The sequence below is a fragment of the Trichechus manatus genome, unplaced genomic scaffold, assembly GCF_000243295.1.
Source record: "Trichechus manatus latirostris isolate Lorelei unplaced genomic scaffold, TriManLat1.0 scaffold00009, whole genome shotgun sequence".
In the NCBI taxonomy this organism is placed as follows: Eukaryota; Metazoa; Chordata; class Mammalia; order Sirenia; family Trichechidae; genus Trichechus; species Trichechus manatus.
Window position 1 is genome coordinate 2,977,229 of NW_004443945.1, and position 10,140 is coordinate 2,987,368.

Sequence of the window (10,140 nt, forward strand, 5' to 3'; positions counted from 1 at the left end):
CCACCCCCACTGGGCCTCCAGGAGGTTGTGGTTACATGAACTCAGGACTGGCCCACTGATGTTATTTTATGTCCTCAAGCAACATGGGAGGGACACCAGAGAGAAGGGAGATGGGAAAATCCCAGGCTCCAGGCCAGGATGTGCCAGTGCAAAGGGAACAGGACTTGGGACACAATGACATGACACTTGGAGCTCATACCTCCTCATGTCCCAGAATGAATCCTGTTGCTGTGGAGTTAATTCCGACTCACAGCGATCCTATAGGACAGAAAACTGTCCCACAGGGTTTCCAAGGCTGTAATCTTTACGGAAGCAGACTGCCACATCTTTCTCCCTTGGGGCAGCTTTTGGGTTTGAACTGCCGACCTTTCAGTTGGCAACTGAGTACTTAACCACTGCGCCAACAAGGCTCTGATCCCAGAATGGATACCAAAACCAAACCCATTGCCAACAAGTCGATTCAGACTCATAGTGACCCTACAGGACAGAGTGGAACTGTCCCATAAGGTTTCCAAGAAGCAGCTGGTAGATTCAAACTGCTGACCTTTTGGTTAGCAGCCGAGCTCTTGCCACCAGGGCTCCCTCAGAATGAATAGAGGTGACAAAATCCTACCAGGACTGAGAGTTCAGACTCTGGAGTCATATCTGGGCTTGAGCACTGATGTTTATTTAGTTTATTCTTCTGTAAAATGATTATTTGGGTATAGTATGTGTAAAGTACCTGATGCACAGTAAGTACTCGACTCTGACTGGTGGTGATCCCTGGTGTGTCAGAGTAGAACTGTGCTCCACAGGGTTTTCAATGGCTGAATTTTCAGAAGTAGATCACCAGGCCTTTCTTCTGAGGTGGCTCTCAATAACCTCAAACTTCCAACCTTTTGGTTAGCAGCTAAGTGTATTAACCATTTGCACCACTCAGGGGTTCTAGAGATACTTTGGTTTTACCCAGCTCCCCACAAGGTTCGAAGAAAAGATGCACAGACAGACTCTAGTTGCTGCTACTTTCTTATATGAAACCTCCACCCCTTTCATGCTGACCCATCTGGAATAGGAGATGCTCAGCCAGGGTTGGAGGCAGGGAGGAAGGGGGCTGGGCCTGTGTGTTTTGGGGACTGAGGATTGCAGGAAACCCTCCCAACTCTTCTATGATCTTTTTTGGAGGAGAGGGAGGGAGCTTTGTGTCCATGTAGAAGAAAAAGGAATTGCCAAATGACACAGCAAAAACAATTTATTCACAAATAAATAAATGCACACTAAACAGGGTCTTCTGCCTGCCTTAAAGCATCTATTCTATGGGTCCCTCGTAGCTGGGGCTGTCCTGCTGGGGAAAACTCTCACCCCAAGAATGCCCATGCCAGTATCGCTGGTGCCCTCTTTCAGGAAACGGAGGCTGGAGAGGGGCTGCTTCGAAGAAGGTGCTGAGGCCAAAAGGGCTTCAGTGCTCACAGACAGGGCGCCACTTTGTTGTCACTTGGGCTTCTCAGGCTGGTGGCCATTCCAGAGGCGACAGGGGCATCCAGGTCTCCAGCAGAGCCAGAACGTCGCCAGGAGAGAGCTGCGGAGGACAGAGGGGACAGTGTGGTGTTCAGCACTGTCTGCCGGGTGTGGGTGTCCCCACTCTCAGGGGACCGTTGGCGAGGAACAGGACGCTGTCCCCTGAGTAGCCCCCCCCTCCTCTCACCACTTGGACGCCCTGGACGCACTTTGTTGCTCTGAAGACAGAGCAGGTGAGGCAGCCGGTGGCGGTGCGGCAGGTGACCGGTCCCCGCAGTGAGACTGTGAGCTGGGGAAGGCGGGTTGTGGGGGGACGCAGGCAGTAGGAGGCGCCACGACGGCGCCAGGGGGGAGTTCCGCTCGGGGAAGGAGATACCGACCGTAGATGAGGAGCTCGGCTCCGTCGCCTGCGCTTCGGGGCACACCGTCTCGGCGTACAGCACAGGCGGGTCACGCGGCTCGGACGCTGCGAGGGCTCCGGGACAGGCTGGCGGGGATCCCCAAGGCGCGGCGCCGTCGGCAGACGAGCCCAGGCCCTGCGTCTGCGCCTGCGCGGGGCCGCCGTCGGGGCAGAGCGGGCAGGCCCGAGGGGATGCCGCGTCGCTGAGCCGCAGGCGCCGGCGCCGCAGGCTCTCTTCGCTGAGGCCCAGCACGGCCGACAGGTGGCCGATGTAGCGGATGGCCAGGCGCAGCGTCTCGATCTTGGTCAGGCTCTGGCCTGCGGGAGCCACGGACGGCGGCAGAAAGCGGCGCAGCTCGAGCAGGGCGCGTGCGAGCGTGCGCATGCGTAGCTTCTCGCGCTCGCTAGCGCTCTGTCGCTGCCCGCTGCCCAGGCGGCTGCAGCGGGCGCCGCGCCTCCCTGCTGTCGGGGCGCGGTGAGCTGGGCGCGCGGCGGGCCGCGGGGGACTCCGTAGAGGGCTGCTGGCCGAGGCGCTGCCCCAGGAGTCCGGGGATGAGGCGGGGGAGCAGCCACAGTTCTTGTCAGAGGGCGGCTGCAGAGCTGGGTCCCAGCCCGCGGAGAGAATCCAGGACTCGGAGAGCGGCGGGCACAGCGACTGGGCCATGGCCGAGGCGGCGCGTCTCGGGGCCGGCGACCGGCGGCCGCTTTATCCTGAGCCAGAGGTGTGAAGTGGCCCCTTCCAGGCCGCATCAGCACATCAAAGCGGGCTGGGGGCCTAGAGTGGGTGGGGCCTGACCCTTTGAACCAACGCTGGGGGTGGGGGGCGCGCGAAGGTGCCGGCCCGTTGGCTGCGTCTGGTTCGCGCCACCTGGCCCCTCACTTGGGCTCCCGACCCAGCCACTGGGGCCTCCTGCCTGTGCCCAGTGGCCGGCGGTGCCCGAGGTGTTGGGCCAGCTCAGCAGGTTAAAGGAAGCAGGGTGGGAGAACTGAAAGTCCAGTTGTTTGGGGGGCAGTCTTCACCTGTTGGGGACCTTATGCAAATCCTTAAATTTCCTTTCCAATTTGTATAATGGGAGCCTCAAGGCATGCCGCAGCCTGGACTGTGGAATAGGGTAGAGACCCTGAGAGGGGCCCTGATTCCCGCTAGGTGGGGAGGAACGAGGACAGTAAACCGGGCCTTGTCACAGGTAGGCTGGTCACAGATGGGCTCGTCCCTGGTGGTTTTGAGTGGATGGGTAGGTAGTGGGGGACGCCATGAAGAAACTATCCCAGACAAATCCAACTGGCTGGCTGGTCAGCCTCGTCAGGTTGCTGGACCATCCGGGCAGAGGAGGGATGAGTGTTCTCTCCAGGGCACCCTCAGTCTGGCAGGATCAGAGGCTCAACCTGTTGCCGCAGCTGCCACCACTGGCCTTGAGATGGTGTTCTGCCGTTTCTGGGCAGGTATAGCTGGGCTTTGACAATGAGTGGAAATGACGTAGAAAAAAAAGCATTTGATAAAACTGAACATCTCTTCATGATAAAAATTCTCAGTGCCCTAGGAATAAAGAGGAACTTCCTCAGCCTGACAAAAGACATCTGCAAAGAATCTTCAGCTAACATCATACTTAATAGTAAAAGACTGAAAGCTTTCCCCCTAATATCGGGAACAAGGCAAGGATGGTCGCTCTCACCACACCTGATCACCATTGTACTGGAGGTTCTAACCCCTTGCTGTTGAGTCGATTCCAGCTCATGGCGACCCTACAGGACAGAGTAGAACTGCCCATAGGGTTTCCAAGGATCGGCTGGTGGATTTGAACTGCCTACCTTTTGGTTAGCAGCTAAATGCTTAACCACTGTACCACCAGGGTTCCACCAGAGGTTCTAGCCAGTGCAGTAAGGAAGCCAGACTGAAAACACTATGAAAAAAAGAAATATACAGACTACATGAAATATACAGACTACATGATTGCATAGTGTAACCCGATGAGGGTGGGTCCTGCCTCGCGCAGCAAGTCAATTGAGAGACCAGGCCTTTGAGAAAGAGAAAGTAGACTTTATTGCAAGCCAGTCAAGCAAGGAGCTTGGAGACTTGAGTCTCAAGCTCCCTGAGGTTGAGGATTCTAAAGCAGTTATAGGGTTCAGGATAAGGAACTTATGCTTAATTAGTGAAGTTTCTGGGAATGCAGGCAATTCCAGGAACTAATTAACGTGTGAGGGTGTAGTGGGGGGTGCAATACGGCAGCTAGGGGGCGTGTGCTTTTTGGGGGGTATGAGGCATGAAGTTTATCTAAGGATGGCTTTGTGGCTTATTGCGCATGTCCAAATAGGGGAGGGGCAGTTAGTGAAGCGGCCTTGAGCAGAGAAGCAGTAAAATGGTCTTGGGCTGCTACAAAGAATGCTGTATCAGGAACTCAGAGACCCTGGGTGTGATGGCAGGAGGGGGAACAGTTTAGCCCTGCCAGTTACATCCCAGGAGGGGGAACAGTTTAACCCTGTTGGTTGCAATAAAACGAAAAAACCAAACCTGTTGCTGTCAAGTTGATTCTGACTCATAGGGACCCTATAAGACAGAGTAGAACTGCCCCCAGAGTTTCCGAGGAGCAGCTGGTGGATTCGAACTGCTGACCTTTTGGTTAGCAGCTGAGCTCTTAACCAGTGCGCCACCAGGGTTCCAGGAAATCTCAATCTACACTGCCTGCCTGGTCCCTCACGAGTTTGAGTTTGCACCCTTCTCATAATAGCTGCTTCATGCATGGATGTCTGCTGACCAGCTAGACTGTGAAAATACCTGGTGGCTGGGATCAAGTCTTTGGCTGTTTCTTCTTTAAGAGGAGTGGTATATAGTGTTTCTTCTGGTGCCAGGGCTCTGATGTTTTGCATCCCCCATGGCATCCAGCCCTGTGAGAGTGATGGGTTAACTGGTTGATAGCAATGGAGGCCAAGGGCCCTGGCACCTTCTCCCTGAGCATCTCTGCCCACCACCGCCACCCCACACCCCTCTTTTGTCTCCTTTATCTTCTACTGCCCTGGGCCTCCTGTAACACCTTCTATACCCCCTCTTCTAGGTCTGTCCCATCAGACCCAGAATGCTAACGCCCAGTCACATCCAGGACAGGCAGTGCCAATCCACTCCTGGGTGGGGAGAAGGGAAGCAGCCCACTTCCTGGGCATAGGCCCTTGGACCCATCTACTTTCAAGGAGAGCCTGGCCCAGGAGCCCTGCCTCAGCCTACTTCCATCAGAGGGTCTGCCCCTTCTGGGCCATGGCTCAGTTGATACCTTCCTGGGACTCCAGATCCAAGCCAAGAACCCGGGTGACTGGGCCCCTTCCACCCTGCTGGGCCCGAGGGAATGAGCAAGAGTGTATTTATGCTCAGGGGCAGAAGGAGCACAGAGAAAAGGCTGGACAGGCAGGAGGGACGGGGGTCCCAGGGAACTCTGGACACCCTGTTGGCCAGTGACTGCCAGCCTCCTGAATGTAAAAAGTCCCTCCAATTTCCACAAGATCCTGAGGTCTACTTTGTATGTAATAACTGAGAGAACTCAAAATGATCAAAACCTTCTAGACAATCAACTGCCATTTTATTTCATTGTTACATTTTTATTTATTTGAAAATGTAACATATATACCTGGTTAGAAAGTCAGAAGGTGAAAAAATACAGCAAGTATAACAAATCTCTCTACTACCCTGTTCAAGGCTTTCAATTCTCTGCTCCAGAGGAAACCCCACCGTTACTGGTTTTTGGTCAATAATGTTTTGAAATGAATTTTTAGTAAGTACAAAATCATCTGTGCATATCTGGAAAATAGAGCATATGTGTGGGAAGCAAATTGCTTGTCCTGAAAACACAGCTCTGGGCCCCTAAGGATTCTCAGATCTGGGACCTAATTGTTAACATTAATTGAGCACTTACATGGAACTCTCATTTAATATTCACACTGACCCCTTGAAGGTTATATTTGAACATACTATAATTTTCTCCGTTTTACAGGTACGGAAACTGAGGCTGAGCAACATGAAGAAACTTGCCAGTCACCCAGGTAGTAGTGATGATGTCAGGATCTGCACTTGTGTAGGCCTCCAGGGGGTGCGGGATGGGGGCGGTCAGAGCCTGACCTCCAATCACGATCCCACACTGGTCCTTGAACTCCAGACTGAGAACCACTGTTGAAGTGCTAGGGAGCCACTGGGAGGTTTGGAGCAGGAGAAGGACACCATGAGAGGGGCATTATGGGAATATCTCTGGTGTCAGTGATGAGGAAGGGGCGAGTGTGGAGGTAGAGAACCAATGAAGAGGACATGAGCGAGACCGGGCAGCAGGGAGAGGGACGCGGGGCAGATGGTATGGTTCCACCCTCAACCCTGGGGTCTTCGGCCCTAAACCAAAAAAACCAGTTGCCGTTGAGTCGATTCTGCGCCATAGGGTTTCCGAGGCAGTAAATCTTTAAGGAAGCAGATTGCCATATCTTTCTCTCGTGGAGTGGCTAGTGGGTTCGAACCACCAGCCTTTAGGTTAGCAGTCGAACACTTACCCACTGCACCACCAAGGCGCCTGTCTTCATCCCTAAAGGCTGACAAGTTGGAGATGACATGTGGGGGAGTCCCTCCCTCTCCTGTTGCTCCTGGAGTCTCTGGGAAATGAACTCAGGGGCCCAGACTGTGCAATGGCTGTGGTCAGTGGGTCTGATGGAATCAAGTGGGGGGACAGGGGGGACCCTGCCCCCCAATCAGCCAGCCTCCCTCTTCCCTTTCCCTGTGGCTGCCTCTCTCACCTTTGATCTCCTTATCGCCAGCCTCTCTGGAGGGATGGTTTGGGAGCTGCTCCAGTTAATGAGTTCTCCAGCCCAGGGCCTGCACACCCCCCGCTGGGGTGAGGCCTTCACACCTCTGAGGCCTGTGTTTTGACAAGTGCCGGGAGCCACTGGCTCCTGCTTCCCTGGCCCTTGCATACCGCAGCCTGCCCTCGCCTGCCGACGTGTAAAGCTGGGAAATGAGGCCTCCCAGCAGCCCCACCAAAACAGAGGTGAGAGTTCAGTCAGGGGTGTTCAGTCGGGGTCCTTGGCCGGGGTGGGGGGCAGGCTGGACAGGGCAGCCCAGGCCAGGCATTAGCCTTCCCGCTCACCTCAGCCGGCTACCTCAGGGCAGGCCTGGGTCCTGGGCGCTGCCCCCCTCCTGCCTTGATGCCCTCATTTCCCGGCCAGCCCCTCTGACATGGGAGTGCTAATCAAAGGTGCTATGTAAACACTCCCCTTGCAGCCCCTAATCCCCACCCCGCCGGAGCCAGAGGCCCCAGGAGAAGGAAGCAGCTCTTCTACCGCCAGCCTGCTTAGCATCAGTGGGCACATCTCCTGGGACACTCCTAATTTGGGTGTCCCCTCCAGCCAGGGCAACCCCTGGGGAGGTCCTTCTACACCTCCCCACTAGCCTGTGAGGCAAGCCCTTTCAGGGGGAACACTAATAATACTAGCCATTTATTATGCTTCCACCCCAAACAGACTAGGACACCCCTCTGGAGTTGACCAGTGGGGGTTAGAATCCCTGGCTCGCCACATACTACCTGTGTCACTTGAGCATCTCACTCTCCCTCTCGGCCTCAGCTTCTGCTTCTGGGCTGAAGTGAGTAACACTGTGCTGAGGTTGCGAGGATCAAATCACATGGCGCAGACCGGAGCGTGTTTCCTGCAGCACCCACATGCAGCTGCACTGTTGCCCCTTGGGGCCTGCACTGTGCTGGGGGAGGGGCTGCATGCTGCCCCTGCTTGCAGCCACGCTGAGGCGTGGGTGTCATCGCCTCACTGTGTAGATGGGGAAGTGGAGGTTCAGAGAGGTTGTCCATGTCACACAGCTAGTAAGGGCAGAGCCAGGGTCCCATCTGGCTCTGTCTGGGGCCGAAGCCTATGTTCTGCTCTGCCCTCTCCCCTCCAGCTGCCCTGCAGGCTTTGGTCCTTTCCTTCCAGAGGGCTGCTCTGACAGGGAGAGGCCGGGTCAGGGCAGGGGTCCACGCCTGGGAATCCTTGCTACACATCACAGAAACCTGTGGGAATGTAAAAAGAAAACTTGTTTTCAGGACACCGCCATGGACCTGATGTACCAAAACCCCTGGAGGATGGAGCCTGGGAACCTGGGTGTAAAAAAAAAAATCTAATTTTTCAACAACAACAATAAATAAGTGAATGAATCAATGAGGGAATGAATGAAAGAATAAATTCTCCCCAGAATTCTGAAAGTCAGCCATTTTTGAGAAGCAATACCCTATAGTGACCTCCCCAATCCAAAGAGTGGAAAAGGTGCTGTGGGCATCCAGCCCCCACTTGGACCCCAAGCCCCCTTGGGTTGTGGATAGATGAGGCATGGAGGCTGGGCTTGGGTTGGAGAGGGGGGTGTGGTCACCTGGAACCCAGAATAGTCAGGGGTTCCAGCAATTAAGGCTCCCAACTTCTCCGCCTGCTCCTCTTTCCCCATTAGCCTCCCAGATAAAGCCCCCAACACTTCCAGGGGGGCCTCTTCCCACTGAGATCACCCCCTCTCCTCACACCTTTCACCCTCGGAGCCACCGAGCTGGCGAGCCATATGGAATAGATTATTCTGGATCCACGATAATCTGATTATCTTGGCCATGGAGTCAGCTGGATGCGCAGCCAGTGGAAGTCACAGGCGGCAGAGGGGTGCCAAGTAGGGAGGGGCTGGGAGGAAAGGGAGAGATTTGGTGGATTCCAGGAAAGGCTCGAGAGGAAGTGCCAGAATTTCTGCCGTTCTGGGACCCCAGCTGATAATGCAGGGGGTAGATAGCACCTCTCTCCTTGGGGGTGTCGCATTTATGCTCCTTTCCTGCATCAGGGTAAGTGGGGGAGGGTCTGAGCCTTACCGTGAAAAATGAGGAAACTGAGGCACAAAAGGACGAAGGAGCTGAACCAGCCCAAAGCAAGGATTCAGACGTAAGAGTGTAGGGAAACTTGTCACATGGCGCCTCCGTTTCTCCGATTGTAAAGTGGGGCAGGGACTCTCAGCTGCTTGCTGAGATGTCCTGGGGACTCTGCAGACCTGGTGGGAAGACTCCAGTCTTCGGCGGAGGGTTGACCCCCGGGTGTCCGGCATCCTTGCATTCCCAGAAACAGCCAGCAGAGGGTGCTGCTCAGCCATCTTCTATCTTGGGATCTGAGCAGGGCAGACCTATCTTCAACCAGTTGAAAAAAACAAACCAAACCTATCGCCTTGGAGTTGATTCCGACTCATAGTAGAACTGCGCCATAGGGTTTGCAAGGAGTGGCTGGTTGATTTGAACTGCCGACCTTTTGGTTAGCAGCCAAACACTTAACCACTGCGCCACCAGGGCACCAGTTAGATGCCCTTTTTCTGGAGCTAAGGCCAGTGCATTCAAACTGTGATGTTGGCAAAGAATATTGACCATACCATGGACTGCCAAAAGAATGAACAAATCAGCCTTAGAGGAAATACAACCAGAATGTTCCTTAGAAACAAGGATGGTGAGACTTCAGCTCGCTTACTTTGAACACCTTATCAGGAAAGACCAATCGCTAGAAAAGGACATCATGGTTGGTAAAGGAGAGAGTCCGGGAAGATGAGGGAAAGCCCAATGAGATGGATTGACACAACAGCCGCAACAATGGGCTCAAACCTACCAATGACCATGCAGATGGTGCAGGATCAGGCAACGCTTTGTTCTGTGATACATAAGGTCACTACCAGTTGGAGTGGACTCAACGACAACTAACAACGGGGCCAGTGTGGGGTGGGCGTATGCTAGGAACAACCTAGATGCGTCTGGGGTGCTGGAGCGGCCTTAAGAAGTGGGTAAAGCCCACTCAGTTCCAGCGTGATGGGCTATGTGACTTTAGACAGGCCACTTACCCTCTCTGGACTCCAGTTTGCCTATCTGTCCAATGGGAAAAACGTGCATCTGTGTGCAAAGCAGGATGAGGATGGGGAGCGGAGTGACGAGGAAAAGGAGTGGCAGGCTCAGGAGGGCAGGCACCTAGCAGGGTTTGGGTTCCCACACCACCACCTTTGGTAGCAGTGGACGTAGAGAAAGGTCAGATGACAAGCTGATCAAAACTCTAGGCAGGGGATGTCCTGGGCTTTGTGCCCTTGCCAACTTCCCAGTGAAGATTTGCAGGCCCAGCTCAGCTGCCAACTTGGGGCACATCCAGCCTGTACAGCTCTTCCTCTCCCTCCTATATCAGCTCCTCCAGAAAAAACACAGGCTAGAGCTCTCTCCAGGCAGGATGTCCACGTTTCAGGC

General features: G+C 54.5%; 1 protein-coding gene across 1 annotated transcript; it reads right to left on the minus strand.

Moving 5' to 3' along the window:
- Window positions 1-1,480: 1,480 nt before the first annotated feature.
- On the minus strand, window positions 1,481-2,558 carry MESP1 (mesoderm posterior bHLH transcription factor 1). Its single transcript, XM_004370806.1, has 2 exons — window positions 1,875-2,558; window positions 1,481-1,555 (listed from the first exon to the last, which is right to left on the minus strand). The coding sequence occupies exons 1-2, from the start codon at window positions 2,556-2,558 to the stop codon at window positions 1,481-1,483; spliced, it is 759 nt and encodes a 252-aa protein (XP_004370863.1).
- Between the last annotated feature and the right edge of the window lie 7,582 nt (window positions 2,559-10,140).

Bases quoted from the DNA above. Each gene is read 5' to 3' on its own strand.
- MESP1 (XM_004370806.1), bottom strand. From the start codon at position 2,558: ATGGCCCAGTCGCTGTGCCCGCCGCTCTCCGAGTCCTGGATTCTCTCC. The intron at 1,556-1,874 runs GTCGGTATCTCC...TGTCCTCCGCAG, and splicing joins AGCCGAGCTCCTCATCTACG to CTCTCTCCTGGCGACGTTCT.